General features: G+C 37.0%; 1 protein-coding gene across 3 annotated transcripts in view; it reads left to right on the top strand.

Annotated features, from left to right (window-relative positions):
* Positions 1–21,764, top strand: part of LOC107383565 (guanine nucleotide exchange factor VAV3) — a 91,375-nt gene that overhangs the window by 9,944 nt on the left and 59,667 nt on the right. For 2 of the 3 annotated variants that reach the window (XM_015956296.3, XM_015956294.3), the window contains exons 3-12: positions 4,861–4,919; positions 9,038–9,103; positions 10,951–11,068; positions 14,952–15,044; positions 15,420–15,488; positions 15,561–15,664; positions 15,987–16,086; positions 16,443–16,538; positions 19,377–19,445; positions 20,083–20,169. In XM_015956296.3, coding sequence (XP_015811782.1) covers positions 4,861–4,919; positions 9,038–9,103; positions 10,951–11,068; positions 14,952–15,044; positions 15,420–15,488; positions 15,561–15,664; positions 15,987–16,086; positions 16,443–16,538; positions 19,377–19,445; positions 20,083–20,169 — 861 coding nt within the window. The remainder of the gene's footprint in view (positions 1–4,860; positions 4,920–9,037; positions 9,104–10,950; positions 11,069–14,951; positions 15,045–15,419; positions 15,489–15,560; positions 15,665–15,986; positions 16,087–16,442; positions 16,539–19,376; positions 19,446–20,082; positions 20,170–21,764) is intronic. The other variant, XM_015956295.3, reaches the window with a different exon arrangement.

The raw sequence follows: 21,764 nt of genomic DNA, 5'->3' as shown, positions 1-21,764 counted from the left end.
GGGGAGAGGGAAGTCTGTGCATCTCGACTTAGGCTACTGCCCCCGCAACCCGACTCCGGATAAGCGGATGAAAATGGATGGATGGACAAATAACATAGATTTACATGTAAGTAGTTTACATAGAGTGCTATGCTGTTTGAATGTATAAAATGAACACCAAGAGAAATCACTAGTTTGATTTTTTTCCGTGAATAAAATAAATATGTCAGGCAGGAGCGTCTCAGGATCTGTCTGAGAGCTGTCTCGGTGAGACAGATAATAGCAATCCAAAGTGCTTTTTATGTGTGATCTGACAATTGATCAACCACTGCTTAAAAATTAAATACAGCTTAACCGGTTAGTTGCTGTGATCATAAGACACGTAAACAGCAGCACGCAGAAATCACGAGGCAACATTTTACGTGACGTTTCCTTGTTGCTATGAGTAATAAGACAGAAAAAGCCACGCCAAAATAAGTTTAGGAAGCCCACTAAGAATCGTAATAACTGCATTTAAAATAAATATCATACACAGTACCTGATATGAAGTGGTCACTGCATAAGCGAAAACCTTTACTCTCGGGATCCCACAGTTTCATTTTAGCCCGGTCACTAGTGCATTTTATTACAATGATCCAACGTTTGCGGCGCTCCGGATCTTGGGGAATCCTGTAGATGGCTCATTCCTTATGTCGTCCGCATCTGTTCTGCATCCTGGGGCACAATAGGAATCTACCATTTTTCCCATTTGATTGAGTTAGTCCAGCTGCAGGCTTCTGCCTTCCAATATGGCATTGTTTTGATTTGAACTGTTGCATGCCGGGAGAAGTGACGTCAACTCCCGGAGCTCTGTGGGGAAAATGAAAGCCAATCTGGCGTGATGACGTCATAAATATGTAAATTAGCATTTTACATCATCTGGCGACATCTGGGTGACTTTCTGGGTCAACTTCAGCTACTTTCTATCAGGGGGAGTTGGCAACACTGCTCTAATCCTTTAGTGTCTCTTGTTAACCAACATTTTTATTATTTTTTTACCTTTATGTTCGCCTTATTTTTCTTGAGCGATTCTTCTCCTTGTTCATTCCTTACTTTCTTTAATTCCATTCACCCTCAAATTGTTCCTCCTTGCTCTTGCTTCGATATCTTCTAGTTTGTCTCTGATGTATCTCTGTTCTTGCAGTATGTGCTTGTTAGCTTCATAGCTCCATTGTTCGAGCTCGTCCGTTCATGCCACAACTGTCAACCATGATATTTTATTAGAAAAGCTGGAGAGGTATGGGTTCAGAGGTATAGTATTATTGGATTGGATTAAAAGCTACTTAACTAATAGGCAACAGTTAGTACAGATAGATCAAAATAAATCTAGACTCATGAATATCAATTGTGGGGTACCCCAAGGATCCATCCTAGGACCAAAAATGTTTATTATGTACATAAATGATATACATAAAGTATCAATGCTATTCAAATTTGTTTTATTTGCAGACGACACAAACATTCTTTGTACTGGAGTGGATTTGCAGCAGATTCTTGGGGTAATCACAAAAGAAATACATGGTATAAAAATGGTTTCATACAAATAAATGATCTTTAAATCTAGATAAAACAAAATTCATGTTATTTTGAAAACACATAAAAATATTGTAGTAAATATAACTATTGATAGGATTAAAATTGAAAGGGTTATTGAATTTAAATTTCTTGGGGTAATCGTGGACCATAAAATCTGCTGGAAACCACAAATTGAATATGTTAGGGGGAAGTTGGCTCGGAGTCTTGCCATCCTAGCAAAAATAAAACATATTCTCAATTGTAAAGCTCTTCATACATTATATTGTACACTACTCTTACCCTATCTGTGTTACTGTATGGAAGTGTGGGGAAATACATACAAGAGTAACTTACAAACAATTAATTTATTGCAAAAACGGGCTATTAGATTAATAAATCAAGCAGGATACAAAGAATATACTAATCAACTATTTACAAAGACCGGACTACTGAAATTTCCAGATCTGGTTCAATTTAAAACAGCACAAATACTGTATAAGGCAAAAAAACAACCAACTTCCCCTAAAAATAATGAAACTGTTTCATGTAAAGGATGGAGGGTACAACCTAAAAGGCCATTTGAATTTTAAAACACATGCTTTCAGAACAACATTAAAAAGCTGATGTATCTCAGTGGCAGGTATTAAAATATGGAATGGCCTAACAGATGCCATAAAGCAAAGTAAGAACATAAGCCAATTTAAAAGAAAATTCAGAGAACAAATTTTTAATTCATATAGAAATGAAGAGCAGTAAAAACCAAGAAAAGTTTATAAATTATTGATGCTGTATATAGATGAGAGCCTTATTTTGTTGGACTGCACTGTTGCAACAGTGACTTTGTTGTATTTCTTTTTTCCTTTCCATGATCTTTATTTTTTGAAAAAAAAAGGTGAATTTGTTAAAATGAATGAATTGATACTCTTAGTTTAAATAGGATTTTTTTTCTCTTTTGAAATATTAAATGTGTAAAGGGGTAGGGCCTTAAAAGTGCATAATTCAACCTACCTCCATTTCAAACAATGTTGATTGTTACAAATGATGTTATTTACTTTATTTTTTAATTGTTAATATTTGAAATAAAAATAAACAAACAAACAAATAAACCTGATCATCATTTTGACTTTTAAATCCCATGTTATTGTCCCTTCCTTTTTGCACACGAGCCAAACTCCCCAGGAAGGGTCGTAACACCACTCGCCTCATGCACATAAGTGACCAAAACAAAGCAGCATGGAGACACTCCGTCTCCAACCACCTCTCAGGCAGCAGCCTGCTCTCCCAAGTTCTACACGTCACCAGAACATAACCAACCGCAACAAAATAAAAGCAGTGTTATACAAAATGGAAGGCCTGGGTTTATTCTCTTACAGTAACAATTTATCAATTTTTTTGAGGAATTTGAGATTTTCTGTTTTTTATTTATTGTGCAATAGAAAAATAATAATTAGATTAATCGTCTCAATAGTCATTAGAATAGTCGACTATTCGTTAAAATTATCGTCAGAATAATCGTTTTAAAAATAACCGTTTACCCACGGCCCTAGATGGCCCCTCCTCCCAAATGGGACCCAATGCTTCCCCGCTTATCACTTAGCATTACAGGGTTTGATTGGGGGGTTAAACCACCAAATAGTTCTTCAGTACGACTGTGTCTGTAGCTCACTGCTCCCCCAGGTAATGGGCTTAATCCCGGGAAAACTTTTACCAGTGAGTGACGACCAATGAGATTTTAACTTCATATTTAAAAATGGTTGATTTTTCATCACTACCTTCTTTTCATTCTGCTCTTTCTACTAATTCTGTCTTTCCCAGGATCCACTGAATACATTTTTCCCATTCATTTTTTTCTTTCCTTACATTTTTAAATCACAATTTTAACTTTTCCCATTTTTTATGAAATGATTTAATAAGTTTGTATGTTTTATTTTTCTGTTTTTGTGAAGTGCCTCGTGATTTTTATCTTCAGAGGTGTTATATAAAAGATCGCTTCTTTGTCCTTTTCTAAAAAAATTCTTGTCATTCCCAAATAAAATCAAAGATCAAATGATCCGTGGCAAATTTCTCTCAGAGAAGAAATTAAAAATTTCAGCAACTTAGAGCCAAGTCTGTTTTACCTTTCCAGCTGTGATAAAACACTACATGGTGTTACAGCGCATGCTGAGAGTGCATGGGTAAAATGATGAAGTACTACTTAAGTTTTGAGGAAAAAAAAGTATCCAGTTACTTTTAATAACTTGCTGTAGTGCAACTGTGTGACAGCTTTAAAGGAAGTCTTGCACCCTAAAAAAGACTCGTATAGGCACACCTGTGTGTGCTAAAGCCACAGCACTCACTCACACTGGAAGAGGAGATAAAGTACACACAGGGGTATTTCTTACCCCATTAACATTAACTGTTTTTTTTTATTATTAAACTGTGTGTTCAGATCCGAACGTTCTGAACAGAACATTTACTACAAGGGTTTCTTTAGTGCTTCATCAGAGAAATGGGGTTAACCATCCCCTATAGAAGCAGAATCCCTACCGTCACACTGAGACAGACACAAAAATGTTTACAGCTCCAGGAAGTTTTGAACTTGGCTTCCAGATGGGAGCCACTGATTATCTTGGAGTGGCACACTAAAAACCTGAAGCCATGTATTTCATGAGTTTAACAAGTTTTCATTTTTTAACTGCTCAAAACATGTCTGCAAAACGGGAGAGCAGGGAGTTCTTGAGTCACTGACCTATGTTGATTTCCTGTTTGGGAGGACAAAACAGACATATAAACAGTAAATAAACAGTGCTGCACCATCATTGCTGCAGTATCATTGTGTGTGTACAAAACAAGGTTGGGCAGTTGGATGAATTACTTGACCATCTGTGATTAGCCAAGCGCTTTGGTGATCATTTGAGCAATGATTTTTTTATGCCTCTAAATTAGTCTTGTGGGTGGGACATTAAAATCTTCCACGTCAGATCTGCATCTTTTTTGCAACACTCAAAAGCTAGGATTCTTGTGATTCCAATGATATATACTGTATATGTGTGTGTGTGTGTGTGTGTTGCATTGCTTTGGCTTTGTTGTTCAAAATAAATAAAATAATTGAACATTTAATTTCTGATAAACCATACAACATTTCTGAAAGTAGAAAACTCCAGAAAGCTCTTTAACTCAAACTCTTCTCAGTTTAAGATGGTCCGACAATAGATTGGAATACACATTTCCTTAGGTTTTAAATTACATTTACAATTCTGAGCATGTTTTTACATTTAAGAGAACCCTAACCTTCTTTTGACGTGTCTTTGAATCATTCTAACAAACAAAATCTTGGTTTCACTGTAGGTTATGGATACGCTCTCCAAGCTCTCTTACACAGCAGCTGCTCAACAAGGAGGATTCAAGTAAGTTGTTTCATGAATTATATTTATATATTTCTTGATAAAAGACCCTTCAAGCCCTTCTACTTTTCCACTTCATATCCTCCTCCTACTGTCACACCTCAGCCACAGGGTCAACCACAATATAGAAACAAGTTTCCAGCCTAACTAAATGTTTCCTTTGCTTTATTATTATTTTTTTGTTTACCTGAAATTACAAAAATACCCAGAATAGAAGTTTCCACCTTAAATGATTCGATTTCAGGCTGTATGACGGCACAGTCGGTAGCTCTGTTTCCTCAAAGGAAGGAATAAAGGTCACAGGTACAATTCCTGGCCTTTCTGCACAGAGATAGCATTTGCTCCCCAGATATTCTTGGGTTTTTTGAGTACTAGCTTCCTCCTACAAGCCAAAAATATGCAAATTCAGGTCAACTAGGGATTGTACCCCAGGTGCAGGGGGGCTGCCAGAGGTTTTGGGCCCCATGAAAAAATATCAAGTTGGGCCCCCTGGGGGCTCGTCCATAGCTGGAGCTCGGGTTCCACCCTCCCAGATTCGAAGGGAGAAAAAAATATAATATATATACTTTATATTAGTGTTTCAGTTTTGCTTAATTATGTAGGTCTACATGCATTCTAACTTATTTACATATTATTTTCACCAGCTGTCTCTCATTAAACAGTGAATTTCCTTCAACAGAATTAGCAATATCACTGCTGGAAAAAGCAGGAAATGCACATGCTGAAAGATGTTAATCCCCTTTTCCCCTTTACTCCTTTAAAATGTGTTTATTTATTCTAAAATTTTATTTGATGATAAAATTCAAATTTGGATATCTAATTAAATTTCCATGTTGTGTCAAAGCTTTACATAACTACATTTTCAGCTGTCTTTCCTCTTGAAATCAAGTATTTCTGTATGACTGACAAAAATTAAGGATTCACTGCTCATAAGGTGACTTCTTTATTAAGTCTCCATGGCTTCATCAGAGACACAAAATGAATAAGCACACAGTTCAAACTGGAGTCAGGTAGGGTTACATAAAATTTTAAAGTTGGACAACTTTGCATGAATACGTATATACTTTGTCCTGACCAAACCTGACATGGGGAAGGTCCAGGCTCTGTACATAATGAAATTGATATGTGTTACAATATAGGCTATCATTTGTGACAAAATCTTTATCCAAGTTACAACAGTCTTTAAAATTAATGCACAACAGGGAAAATGCAGCACAGACTCCTGCAGGATATTAGCTGTAGTTCTCCATCATCAATACTAGATTTCATATTTTATTGTGTTCAATGTTATATTAAGTTTATTTATTACAATTTTTAATAGCTTTTGTGTCAGTTTTGCTCTCTGTATTGATTTTTGGTTTGTGTTCTAAAAGCTACATAAACAAATTACATCTTGTAAAACCTCCCATAATTCAGTCAGATTTGAAACATTTGATTTCAAGGTATTTAGTAGATGAAGAGGTTTGTTTTTTCTTGTATGGTGCCTTCAAAAAGGTGCTTCATAGTAATAATCTCACAGTAATTTATGTTACATTAACAGAATGAATAACAATGCTTCAACCTGCCCAGCATCCAAAACAATCTATACATTTTTACTGATTGTTTTTCAACCAAGGATAATTATAAATATCAATGTGTTTATCACCCAAAATAGCCTTTTTATATTCCTTTGTAATAGTACTGATAGAGAAGAGAGCCTTAAGTGATTCCCACAGACCCCCTTAAATGAGGCTGCTAGCTAACATGCTACATTGCTCACCTTCTTGAGGTTCATTGGGTTGTGAGGGGACACCTGCTGACATATCATCAGCTGCTGATTCTGGTAGGGACAAGGACGACATCCCATTTACCATAATTAGATGAAACATAGTTCCTCTTACTGTGGATTTCAGAGCTAGCAAACAGGTTGAATTTAACCACTCAACCAAACCCACCTTTCTTTGAGGAAAAACTGTGTGACATACTGACGCCCTCTTCTGCCTATCCTTTCTCCTTTCTTTCTTCGACCCAGACTGTTTTTGCAAACATAGTTTTACTGCAGCCATGGCGCACTCTGCTGTCTGACTGCTGCGTGAGCTGGCTTCGCCTGCGAAATGCCCCTCGGCCAGGTGGACTGTGCCATTTTCTCCTGTTGGAGGGGTGGGTGGGTGGGTGGGTGGTGGTGGTGGTGGGGGGTGTTCAAATTAATTAGTCAAAATAAAGTAGGGACCTCTGAATAAATATACATTTCATAAAGACTAAAAGATTGTTTGTTTAATGTCTTAAATGAGAAAAATACTGCAAAGTAAAGTACTTGTGATTTTTAAACTAAATTTTTTTTACTCAACTTTGAAACTTTTTTTGGGCCCCTGACAGCTGTGGGCCCTTAGAATCTTCCTAATCTTTCACCGCTTTATGGCGCCCCTACCCAGGTGCTACTAGTTGCGTGTCTTGTTTTCTCTGTGTGTCGCTGTGGAAAAGAGACAAGGTTGTCCACTGCTTCCCTCCCGCTGATGGAAATGGACACAAGCTAAACATATGAATGTATATATGAATTAATGATTTGATTATTGAAGTTATCCACAAGTAGATGCACGGACAGATTTTAGGTAAGTAAACCATCAAGACCGCATGAAGAGCAACGGCGGTGGGTGAAAAAAATTCTATGTGAAATATATATTTTTTCTAAGTCCATAATAAATATCATAATGGACAGTTGAAAAACTTCTCCAATTCCAAAACAAACAACAATTTCCCTCCTCCAAATAAACAGTGTTACAGAATTTCAAATTTTATAGATAAAGTAGATTTTAATACTAAAATAAATACACAAACCTGTGTGAGCCTTTAAGAGAAACTGCAATCAACACTCCTGTGTGTCTCAATCATCTGCTCAAAGCTGCACGGCTCAAAGCAAAAATATTCAGTTTAGCCAGTAGGTGGCAGTAACACAACATACAAAAAGAATTAGATGCTGTTTTAAAGTTACAGTGTGCATGTTTCCTGGCAATAGGGGGCAGTAGATACCTAAATCGTTGCAAGCAAGCAGTATTTTTGTGTTGGAGTAAGACCTTACCAACGGATACCCATTAGGGCCAAAAAGCCCTGGGGAGTGCATACTTTAACAAAATAACAAGCACATCAGACTCCCTTTCATCACTGGCAACAAGTGAAGAGGTAAATGTGTAAAACAACAAAGTTTAAGAATGACAAATGTTTTGTAACCATTTGTTACAAATCAGTAAATGCATTTGTCCTCATTGGCTCCCGTAGAAGGAAACATGGCATCTAATATGGCGTCGCCCAGAGACTTAGACCTGCTCCCGTGTATTTTAGACCTGATTTTTATGGTTATATGTTACGAAACCGCCAATAATTTTCAACAACTGGGCATCATGTAATTCATTTTCAATAGCATTTTGATGGATATTTCCAGAAATTAATGGCAAAAACTACATATTGTCTTTTTAAACAATATAATCCCAGAAAATGAGAACAAATGAACACAATTTACAGCGTCACATTAAACCAACCATCAGTGTGTGCAAATGAAGAAGTGACAAAGAAAGTGAAAATGAGATCCAGCACCTTCTAGCATAGTTGTATCTATATCAGGGGCACTGGCCGATAGCGCCCCAGAGACATTCAATTCATGGATTCTGATTGGCCCCAAATTCTTCAGCTCTCCCTAGCAAACAAAATGATTGGCTGTTTAGCTGCAGTTCAGGGACGTTTTTTTCAGGGTCCCAGGAGTCAAACTATAGTCTGGTGGAGGAAATTCACTGTTTAATAACAGACAGCTGGTGAAAGTGATGAGTAAATAATTCAAATTGCTTGTCGGCACTCACAATGAAGCAACTCTGACACATTCATAGTAAATATGTGAAAATACCTTGTAGTTTTATTTACTTTTAAGATAGTTTTTCTGCCATCAAGTCAGGGAGGGTGGTGCCCCAGCACCCACTATAGACGAGCTGTCAATGATGATGCAACTTTTGTAATGTTAAAACAATGTGGATTTACAGAGTTTTACGAACATTTTTTCCTCCAACTAAAATCACATCAGTTTTTTTCTATATTGAGATTATTTTTAAAATATATCTCCTCTTTCTTTTTCTTTCTTTCTTTGCTCTTACTTCCAGGCCATTTCCAACTGACCAGAGCTTGAAGGACGAGGACATTTACAACAATTTGGCTGACTTGATTGAGTATGTGTGATCATTTAAATCAGAAATAAACCGTTTTCTCGTCATCCAAAATCTCCAGGGGTCTTACCACCCACATGTTTTAGTAAAAAGCTTTGGCTGAGTTTCTTTTTTAGTGTCAGAGGAAACTCATGAGTAATTATGTTTTTTTGCTGAGCGCACACAACACCCACATCAGGTGTTGGGCCAGTGGGGCTTACACCAAGATTGATATAGATGAAAAATAATGTGATATACACACACGAGTTTGCATTGTTATTATTATTTTTTTTTTACTAGTAATCAGTGTCTTACATAATTATTTGCTGCATATATGGAAGATTTATTAAAATCATTTAATAAATCCATATAAAAATGTTACATTTTTACCTACTAAATAAACTGGAACGCTATGGAATTAGGGGGTGGCACTGGACTGGATCAGGAATTATTTGATCGACAGGAAGCAGTTTGTGAAGTTGGATGGAATCAACTCCTCATGCTTGGACATTGTTTGTGGTGTTCCCCAGGGGTCAGTTCTTGGTCCAAAACTGTTCATTCTTTATATTAATGACATCTGCAAGGTGTCACAATCATTAAGGTTAATTTTATTTGCAGATGATACAAATATTTTCTGTTCTGGGGATAATTTCAAGGAACTCCTACATATGCTCAACTCAGAACTACAAAAAAAAATGGTTTGAATGGAATAAATTATCACTAAACTTGAATAAAACTAAAATCATGTTGTTTGGGAACAGCAGCCTAAATTTACAAGAACAAATCCAAATTGATGGTGTGAGAATAGAAATAGTGAAGGAGATCAGATTTCTTGGTGTAATAATAGACAATATAATCAGCTGGAAAGCTCACATTAAATATATAAGCAATAAAATCTCAAGAAGCATCTCAATATTAAACAAAGTCAAACACATTCTGGACCAAAGGTTACTCCACATTCTATACTTTTCACTTATTTCCACATATTTAAGTTACTGTACAGAGGTTTGGGGAAACACCTATAAATGTGCATTATCATCATTATCTGTGTTACAACAACGGGCTCTAAGGATCATTCTTAACACTGGTTACAGAGATCATACAAACTCATTATTTTTAAAATCACAAATCTTAAAATTTCCAGAGATAGTTCAGTTTAAAACAGCACAGCTAATGTATAAAGTAAACAATAACTACTTCCAGACAACATATTAAAACTGTTTCATAAAAGGGAGGGGTGGTATCAGTTAAGAGGGGAGTTAAAATTCAAACATGCTGGAGTTCGAACAACATAAAAAACTTTCAGTGTGTCTGTGTGCGGTGTGAAACTGTGGAACAGAATGAGGGATGAATTGAAGCAATGTCTAAACATGATGCTGTTTAAAAAAAGGCTTCAACTCATGATGTTTACCAAATACAAGGAAGAAGGTCCAAAAGTGTGTGCCTAAACACAAAATGTTTGTATTTATGATACAAGCTTGATAAACCATGTGCCATTTGTGTGAATATGTTGCAAAGTAATTTGCAAAAAAACTCCCAGACAACATTAAATAATTAGTTATTTGATTTCGAGAAAGGGGTGGGATTAAATAAGCTGATGCTTCTTCCTACTCCCTTTTGAACATGTGTAAAAAATAATAAAAAACCAGAAGGAGAAGTTACTTATGTTGTGTGTATTACTATGTATATGTACACATGTTCATAATAAAGACAAAGACAAAGACAAAAATTAATTTTATAAAAATACACCTAAAAGTCTTTTTTGTTTTACTGTTGCGACTAAATTATGTTGCAGCATTTAAACCAACAATGGATCTGGTCATTAATCTCTCTCTCTGTGTGTTTGTGTGTGTGTGTGCGTGCGTGTGAAGCGAGAATATTCCTGAAGACGAGGATGACTTGTATGCAGCGGTATACGGGCTAGACCAAGAATATGCAGGAGGAGAGATCTATGAAGACCTCATGAAGACAGAGCAGCAGCTGCCACTGGTACCACATTGAGTCAGATTACGGAAACACACACACACACACACACACACACACACACACACACACACACACACACACACACACACACACACACACACGATGCTTGTTTAACTTAAAACTTGAGGTAATATGATATGCACTTCAACCTTTCATAGTTTTTCATTCACTACTGAATCTCTTGATATCTCCACATGCATCAGTTTGAAGGTGCAATAAGTAAGAATTCTACAAAGATAATCACAAAACATGCATGCAGGAGTGAACGTTACATGGAAAAATATTTCCTTCCCAGCAAGCTGGGGGGTTGTCAAGTTTTCTCCTTTTAAAAGGCCAATGAGCAGCAGCATTGTTCTTGTACCCCAAGAAGCCACGGCATCATTTATGTTTTACTTGGGGTAAAGAAGGCTAGAAGCTAACGTTGAGCTAACAATGCTAATATTAATTAGAAACAAGGAGTCAGTACTGTTACGACCTCAACCTGGTCTAGGATCCGGGGAGGTCTAACACAAAAAATGTGAGGATGAAAATAAAAGATCTGACACCAAGTCACAGCCAATTAAGTCATTTTTATTAACATAAAGCGTCCCTAAGGGAGAAAACCTGGTTATAAACGGAGAGTTAAAAGGGGGGAGTTTAATTTATGCTGGGGAAAAAAGCGCTGAGGGCTTAAAGTAACTTAAAGAGCAAAACAATATTGTTCTGAGAGCTAAAACTCTCTGGTTCCAAAAGGGAAGCCAGAAACAAAAGGAGCTTGCCCGGAGGCCTTACCCAAAGTCCACTGGTGAACTTAACTCACCCACACAACCAAAGCTCTGTCAAGAGCAAGAGAAAACCGAACTTTAAACATAAAGGTTTTCCCATGCAGGTGGAACCAAATCATCCGGGGGAAACTATAAACTCCAAAAGCTCTCAAAAACAAGTGTCTTCTCTCTCGTTAATCCTCCTCCTCTCAGTCCTCTCCTCTCCAGTGCAGCGGCGATTTTTATCTGCTCCAGCCATGGGACTCCTGATGAGAATCAGCTGCGTGAGTGAGGCCAGGCGCTCTCCATGGTGCTGAAAACGGAGCAGAGTAGAAGCCGGGCGCCGGGGAACCCAGGGCTCGTAACAAGTACTAAAAATCAGACAAAAAAAACCCTCACCTTTTGGGGAAATTTGCTGTTTTTAATCCAAAACAGGTCAACTGTGTGATCCAAGAATAATTTGTTTGGGGAGAGGGGTTGTTAACCAGACTTTGAACCGGGTGTAATGTTGTGAAGATTATTTAATTCTCTGTAAAAAAAAAAAAAAAAAAAAAAAAAAAAAAAAAAAAAAAAACAGGTGTACTGAGAAACCTCTTCATGAAACCTTGACAGATCCACTTCACACTCACTTAACATTCATAGACTCACCCATCTTGACTCACGATGGGGAAGGCTGTTGTTCTAGCATCCAGGAAACAGCAGAAAACGTTTGGACTAGTAGAAGCTATCCATTAGCATTAGCAACTCCACAACACAACATAACTCCTCCAGGCTTCTGTTATTTGAGGAAATCAAACATCAACATTGCAGAACAAACTGAGTCAGTGGTAGAGTAGTGTTGCTGTTAGCCAATCAGACGTGAGATATCCAAAAATCAGTAAATATGACTCCAAACCCTGCCGTCTGAAGCCACTTTGTCCTCTGGCTGACTTCTACGTTGTCAAACAGGCACATCTGAGTGTTTTTCTCCAGAGAACTTTATTAATAATATGAGTAAAGATGACATTTTAGACTTCACAACCAACAGTAAAAAATATATATATCGCCCAGGACAACCAGGGAGACGGGACACCCTCTTGGACACCGCTCGCACAGTCTTCTATTTGTAGTGCTTTAAGTGGGACGCTACGCACCGGCACGCTGTACCAGCACTTTCAAATTTGACCTCTCGGTGTACAGGGGGCATCTAAATGAAAGTGGCTTTCAGGACCTGAACATCTGACCTGATAACAGAAGTCAAAATGGCCTCAAAGGACAGATTATTGTAAGGTTAGTTAGCTGGTTAGCCAAGGAGCTAACTGGGATTAACTCTAATTTCCCTCTGGGATTAATAAAGTATTGATTGATTGATTGAGATCCATCATCCAGGTAGGCTATCATTAAAGGTATAGCAATCAATGTTTCTGAATTTCAGGAAAGAACCGCCCTCTCCACGTTGCACAACACTCTTAGCGCCTGTTTACAAGTAGCTGCCGGCCGTAATGTGTAACAAGAGGCTCTAAAAATATCATGCAGAATGTTAGCTTACCTCTGGAGCAGAAAACCGGCAACAGCGGCGTCTGTGGGGAGCGGACTGGACTGCGTTAGCCTCTTCCTGATTTCCATGAGAGTGCGGGGGTGCACAGAGTACGCATGCGCAGGAAGTGAAAACTAACCCAGGATTGGCTTCACCAAAAATTTACATTTTTGCAGACCAATGGTTGACGTGTGTCACGAGTTGGTTTAGGAGGAAGTTTAGGACCCAAGATGCAGATACCAGATTGAGGCAGGAGGTGGAAGACGAAATAAAAATCCTTTATTTAGGAGTAATCCAAGAAGGCAGGGAGCCAAAAACCAGAAATCCAAAAATCCTAATATCTATACTGAGAAATCCCCCCCCCCCCCCCCCCCCCCCCCCCAAAAAAATAAATAAAACACTTGAGACCTAGAAACACTAGAAGCTAGAGAGAGGAACGAGACGAGACTGACTCGAACAATGAACCGACAAAACATTGAGGCACAGACAGGCTTTTATACACTGGGGCAGGATGAGAGGGGATGAGCTGGTGTGTGTGGGGAGAGAAACCTAGTGAACTCAATTACTAATCAGGGAAGAGGGCAGTGAGTAGAAGAGGAAGAAAAATAACATGACCTAAGATTAAAGACAAAACCTAAAAATAAGAAGAGCAAAAGAACTAACTAATAATCTGAGGAAGGAGAACCAAAGAACCGGTGGGGGGAAATAAATTCACTAAAAGAGACTAATAAATGAACAGCTGAAACTAAAAGGAAAACACTACAGAAAGGAAAACTACAGGGGAGTGACTAAGGGGGACCACGGGAGCACTGGACCTGGGAGGGGGATACCTGGGGAGGGAAACCTGCAGGGCTGCAGATCTGGGGACAAATGAAGAACACAAGGAGACACATGAGGGAGACGCAGACAAGGACACATGAGGGCGCTAGGAGACACAAAAGGAGAATCTAGAGAGGGATGGAGAACACAAGGAGACACATGAGGGGAGACACAGACACAGACCATGACAACGTGATCCACCTGGAAGAAAAACATCGATTGCTATACCTTTAAATCCGAATCATTCCCTCAGCCACCTGCCGGTATTATTATTATTATTATTATTATTATTATTAGCAAATATAAAATAAACATTTTTATTTGAAGTTTAAGTTTTTTACTGTTTTAGTATTTTCATCACCCTTTGTAAATTAATGTGGATTCAAAGGTTTGTCCATCTGTGAAGCAAATATTTTAGCAAGGCTATTAAAGCAGAATAAAAGTCAAAATCATTTCAGATTTGAAAGTATAAGATTTTAACCTCCAACTGGTGAGGTAGTCACATTTCAAACGGGTCAATCAGAATACAGATATGTTTGCTAACTTCTGTGCAGGTTCTGAAAATGTGGCACAACATCAAAGCTGCAACTAGGGCAAAGAAAAGTGTTTCGGACCAAAAGGAAATGAGAAACTCTGAGATGATTTCAAAAACACTTAAGAAGAAGTACAAAAATATTAATTTCAGCAGAACCACCCAAGTTACTTCTTTTACTTCAGTTTCTTTTCCGCAGATAACCTAACTCATACCCACATTTCTCTATCAGACAACGATGTTAAAGCATTTTCTCTGGCCTGTGTGTTTTGTCAGAAGCAGGTAGAGGTAGATGTGCGGAGCTGCTGTCTGTCAGAGATCAAACAGACGGAAGAGCGATACACAGAGACGCTGGAGTCCATTGAAAAGGTGCTGAAACCCATTTCCTCTGCACCTCTCACAAAGTGTTCACTACAGTCAAGTTTATTTTATAAAAGCTGATTTCAAACAACTGCTGTAGAATGATATTTGTATTGATTTAACAGTAACAGATGCTACTGTATCTGGTTGACAGTGGCGCTCAAAACACTCGGATGGATGCATTTGTGTGCTTTAGGGGCATTTGTGGGGAATTCCCAGTTGTGAATTCCCTAATATGCCCATCTAGACCTCTAATGAGACTTCTGTGAATGGTTTCATTATGAGTATCACTGTGTCTTGTGGATTGTTTGAAACTTGTAGATAGAAAAATAGGAAAAAGATGAGCTGGAATGTTGTATAACTTTGTGTTTGATTCCCCTACAGTATTTTCTGAATCCTCTGAAGAAGTTTTTATCCGTAGCTGAAATTGACAACGTTTTTGTCAACATTCCCGTAAGTCACGCTGCAGTTTCCCTTCTCTTGCTAAGTGCCATTAGATACAAACAATCTGTTCATTCAATGCAGGACCTGGTAAAACTGCACAAGAGCCTGATGGTGGATGTGCAGGATTCCATTCTGAACAAAAACGCCTTAAATCTTCACCAAATCTTTATCGACTACAAAGAAAGGTAAAGAGTGGGTGCAGGAGCTGTACTTTAAAATTTCAATAAACAACCAAAGCTGTATTACTGCAAAAATGTTAGAAAATAGCTAAATATCTTTTTTCATAAATTTTATTTATTTATATTTGCAGTTTCATAATTTAAGAGAGCCCAACTTTCAATTTCTACTCCTAAATGTTATTTTTGTTGTTTCTTATTTGCATTTTATGGACCTTGAGAAACTTTAAACGCACATCAGCTATATTTGTGTTTTTATAAATGTTTTATGTCGTCTGTCTTTTGCTTTTTATTCCTCCCTTGACCTCACGTCTTTTATTTTCACTCATAGACTCCTCATTTATGGGATTTACTGTAGCCGGGTCGAGATCGCTATTGCAATTTTAGACCTGATCTGCAAAGAGAAAGAGGATGTTCGCCTAAAGCTGGAGGTAAAACGTCTGTATGATGCCATGCCATATGTTTTTGTGACCTGCAGTGACCTCTTGTGTACATGATTGTGCACTGCACAGTCATTTGAGTGCGATTGTTAGTCAAGTTTTATTTTGTCTAATAAAAAACAGATCAGTACCAAAAATATATATAGTTATTAAAATATTGATTTTATTGTAGACATAAAACTTTAAAATCACAAAAACATTAAACAGCAAAAGTGGCCATGGTTTAGGCTGTGGATTGAAGGATTGCAGCGAGAAAAAAAAGAAAGAAAGTGAAATTAAAACAACCTCTAAAGTTTATGCAATAATCAAAAATATAGTTAAGAGTTAATCCATTTTATTTGTTTCAGGAGTGCTCTAAAAGGGCCAACAATGGGAAGTTCACACTGAGGGACCTGCTGGTTGTCCCAATGCAGCGAGTGCTAAAGTACCATCTCCTCCTACAGGTGTGTGAAATACAGATGTAGGTAGAAATGTTCAAATATGTCGTTGAAACAGAAAAAAGAAAGTGTTTTTCTGTCAAATCCTCTTACTGACTGTGCAATCAGAAAAATGAGATTTACTATTTACTATATATAATTTTTGTGTTGAGCACTAATTTCAAAATTTCAGCCATTTTTGGTTGTGCTTTTATCAATAAATAAACAAACTAATAAATGAAAAATGACTGCTGTGTGGTGCATTACCACTAGAGGGAGACATCCTCCACATGTTTGATTTTTTATTCGCACACAACCAATTCTGCATCCTTACTTAACAAAATCCTCAAATAATACCGAAAATATGGCTCAGATGTTGTTAAAGTCTTAAAATATGACCTTTTAAAACACAAATGTGTTTAATAATATGCTGTTTTGATAAGTTTTTGAATCAAAAATTAGAACTATTCAAGATTTATAAAAGTTAAAATCGTTACTTCGTGCACATTGGGTTATTGCATGTAATTATACGTTGTTTAATTAGTAACCAAGAATGACATTTTTTATTATAATTCCATTAGTTTCTACATGTGGGGCCAATGAGGCTGGTCCCAACTTGATATCACTGTGATGGTTTTCTAAAAGTCCATTCTGAGTCAGAATTTCTGACACCAAGAACATTCTGCTATAAATATTTGTCTATCAATATCTAAGAATACTGATGAGCTCTGTTGGTCAAATCATCTTCAGACGTTGGAGATCTGAACCTTAATGCAAGAGTTATTTAAGTTTGCCCAGATGACTCTTAATTTGGAATTTCATGTTTAAAAAGTTGTGTTCTTTGATTCCATTTATATAAAACATCATAAGTCATGCAAATTGTGTGTAGAAACATTTATATTTAAATGTGTATTTTATGGATAGAATGGAATAAGCGTCTTGTTAGTGTGGTAGAACTTCATATGTGTGCAGAAATGCCTCTATTTGTTATTTTTTATAAATAACATGTGACCTCACATATAAAAGATCATCTGTCTGTTCTATTGGAAAATGATGAGATGCAAGGATGCAAAGGGGAACTATGTGATTAAATATAACTTTTTATGTTGGAGTTGTCATTATTTATTCACATCATTCATAAGCCAAGTAGCTTATAAGGTCATCATACTTGTCTTGGAAACATTTTGGAATTTTTGGAGTTTTTTGAATCAACTAGTGATAAAAATAGGTGAGTTGAAGTAGATTAAAGTTTCAGTAACTTCACCAGCAAACCGCCAGCGAGATGCAGGTAGATCAGAGGTTGAGACAAATAGTTTTAGTTTACAGTTTTCTACTTCCAGGACACATTAACCTTCTGTAGCTCGTTCTGTAAGCTGTTGAATTGGAGTGCAGATGATTAAAGGTTCAATGCCAGAGATAACTAAACATTGTAGACTTCATCTGCATTCTTGACAACATGAAAGCTTTAGAAAACAAGTTTCAAGTGTCTGCTTGTGTAGTTTATGGGTGTTGGTGCTGTAAGTTTAGGGTTCAGTACTATGTAAAAGACTTGTGGTGAACTCTTGACAACATGAAATATTTTGCAATATAAAATGTCATTGTCTCCTCTTCTGGCTCAGTCTGTAAGGTGTTGGCTTGGTGTCCTGAAGCTCTGGGGTTCAAATCCAGTAAGAAGTAATTTTAGAGTGTTTGTGAGTTCTTGACAACATGAAAACCTTTACAATACAACTTCTTATTGTCTTCTAATGTGACTCAGTATGTAAAGTGTTGGCTTGGTGAGCAGAAACTTCAGGGTTCAATCCCTGGAATTAGTCAAATTAGAGTATTTGTGAATTCTTGTCAATGTGAAAAGCTCTAGAAAATGTGTTCTTGTGTAGGGCAGTCTGTTAAAGCAGCAGATTGAAGTCTAGACAATGTGAGTTCAAATCTCAATTGTTTAAGTTTTAAGAACAAAAGTAAAAAAAAGGCTAAGGTCAAATGATTCACCAGAACAATTGCAAGTAGCTAACTGACTGGCTCAACCTTTAAGGCAATGGGTTGGTAGCTTAAAAGTCCAAGGTTCAAAACCAGGAGAATCTACTAGTATGGATATTTGAAGTGCAAACTCAAAATGGGCTTTACTTGAATCCTTCTCATCATGACTGGCTTTGAAACTTTTAAGTACTAAAGTTAAAATGACAAGTTCAAATGTCCCACCAGAAAACACTCAAGTGTGAAGGGTTCTGGTGGTGCAGTGGGATAGTTTGGAAGTTGCTAGTGGTACGGCAACTGGTTCAAACACCACAGGCAACCAATAGACCTACATCAGTGTGACTGCTATGAATAGGTTGAGGGAGAGACTCTGAAGCAATTTTAGGCTTTCATTGAATCCTTGACAACGATAAATGTTCTAAAAAAACAGAAAGCAACTGTCTGATTGACTAGCTCAGCCTGTAAATCAGTGGATTAGTGGCTTAAAGGTACAAGGAGAAACTACTGGTGTGGACATTTGAAGTGCAAACTCCATATATATATATATCAGAGTGGCAAGAATGGGCTTCCATACATTTGTGTTCCTGCTCAAAACCAGTTATCCTCCCAAGATCTGATATTGTTATTGTTGGCATGGAACTTTTTATTTTGTTTTTCATAGCTAATTTTAAATAGTAGAATATCATGTACATAAAAAATGAGCTATGTTGTAAATATTTAGTATTTCAAAATAAAAGTTTTTTTTCCAAATCAAAACTAAAACTGATATCAAAATAAAATTGTGTCATCTCAAATAGTAAAAACAGGTAAAAATTGAACAGAATGAAATATTATAGTGCAAATATCATAAGTTCAGTCAAATCCATCTCTTTTTCTGTCAATTTTCTCTAATAGGAACTTGTCAAACACACTCAAGATGCTGCTGATAAGAACAACCTAAAGACAGCTCTTGATGCCATGAAGGTAAGTGCTGCACTTACTTAAATAGTGAATGATCTTTATAAGATTGTTGAAGCAGAAAACTCTTTCACTCATTTTGATTAGAAAATGACCACCTCAATGAAATAAAATGGATCTTTACATTTACACATCACTGGGAGCTGAATTTCCTTCTAACATCATCATGTTCTGCTCACCTCTCAACCATGACTAAATTAACCCTAAAGATAAACAACTCTAACAAATTATAGGCTTATTTAAAAATTTGGCATTTAATTGAAACTTGTTTTTGCAGATTTTTATATCTTTCAAGCACACAACTTAACACAATCATACATTTAGAATAAAACAGTAAAACATTTATAAAAATACTATACAGTATATGAGTGCAAAGTATGAGGCAATACCTAAGCATATCATCATAAAGGTGGATTTGAAACCACTGGATTTAACACATTCAAAAGGCAACATTAGGAATCACCATGTAGTATTGATCATATCATGCAACAACAGAGGAAGTGAGTTTTTTCAATGTTCCATTTTTTTAAAGCACTGGACTGTAACCTTTTAAAAAATAAATATTTTTTTATTTTTACATATTTTATTTCCTCCTATTTGAAGTGATGGGCATTCTGTGTATTTGTGTTTTGTGCTTCCATAGGACCTCGCTCAGTATGTCAATGAAGTGAAGAGAGATAATGAGACTCTGAGGGAGATCGACCAGTACCAGAGGTCTATTGAAAATCTGGTAAACAAAACAATATTTAGTTTTTAATTTGTTAGAATAAGTGTTTTTTTTTTTAAATATTCTCTCAATTTCCTGTCAAAATTATTTTGTAAAGTTTAAAAAAAATCAGATCTTCCACTTGAACCACCATCTGAACCTGGTCGAAAAGAAACTGTCAGTCTCAGCCATCAGTTATGCAAATTACCATGCTCTCAGTCGTTCTTCTTGTTATATTCTTTCTGTTTTTTTTTTCAATCTTTATTGGTTTGTGGATTAAGCAAGAAAAAAACCAATGGAGATCTCTATGAGGTATTTTGTTTTCATTTTTGACAGATTACTGCAGTTTTTAACCCTTTCATGTCTGAAATAAAGTAACCATAATAAACAGAAAAGATATTGGCCTCCACTTGAGGGCAGAAGACATGTGAAGGATATGACAGGTTTTTGATGAAGGTACTAATCCTAATACTTTCTCTGGATGCTTTCATGCAAATTTGCAGCAATATTTAAATCCACTTGTATCCAATGAAAAGTCATTGACAACAAATTACCCATCAAACATCTAGACATAGCCCCATTTTTGGTTCTTTTTTAAACACAGAAAAGGTTTCTCTTTACCTTGCTGACAGTTTCGTTTGTGGCTGCAAACATCTTCAGAGCTGGCGCTGATGGTGGCATCACTTCCTACTCCGTTTATCCGCTGGCAGCAGAGGACGTTGTTGCCCTCTGCTGCCAGCGGATAAACGGAGTAGGAAGTGATGCCACCATCAGCGCCAGCTCTGAAGATGTTTGCAGCCACAAACGAAACTGTCAGCAAGGTAAAGAGAAACCTTTTCTGTGTTTAAAACAGAACCAATAATGGAATTAGAAGTACACAGCAAGAGCGTACCAAAGATATCTAGACATAGCTTCTGTGTACTGGAACCTTGTCCGTTTTAACATAACCTTGAGGGTTCTGCTGCTTACTTTGAAGGATTCAAATGGCCTGGCACCATCATAGAGGATCAGTAAGAACACTATACTAACTATACTAACCTTTTCCTGTCAGTCATGTCCAATCGTGGTCCTCAATAGCAATCATCCTGCATATTTATAAGTTTCTTTTCACATCAACACACCATGTTTTAAAGGTGCAGTATGTAAGAATATAGTGAGAATGTTACAGTGAGAAAATCCCAAGAGAGTTTAAAGTTTCAGTCATTTCGGAAGGAAGGTTATACTAAAACATATTTTATATCCAGCTGGCTGCGAGGATTATCTGTTTTTCTCCTTTCAAAACAAAGGAAGGAGGGACGTGACTACTGTTAACCATCAGTGAGTGTGGGGTTGTCGTGTCTCCTGCGAGCTAATACTGCAGCACCGACAAACGTGACGATGGCCGGCAAAAACTTCCAGAGTCGTTTAAACCAAATTTGACCACAGGATGTCTTCATTTCTACACAATGCACCTTTAATTAGTGGCTGATTTCCAGGCTTCTGGAAAACTTGACCACCCCTGAACAGGTAACCCAGCTAATAAATCAGGTGAAATAACAAAAACATGCAGATTGGTCACCCTTGATGACCAGGATTGGACACCACTATCATATGTAGATTTAAAAAAGCACACGTTTCTC

Source organism: Nothobranchius furzeri, chromosome 11 (genome assembly GCF_043380555.1).
Source record: "Nothobranchius furzeri strain GRZ-AD chromosome 11, NfurGRZ-RIMD1, whole genome shotgun sequence".
Classification (NCBI taxonomy): Eukaryota; Metazoa; Chordata; class Actinopteri; order Cyprinodontiformes; family Nothobranchiidae; genus Nothobranchius; species Nothobranchius furzeri.
The sequence above is the reverse complement of the archived record's forward strand: the minus strand, read 5'-3'. Positions and strand labels throughout refer to the sequence as shown.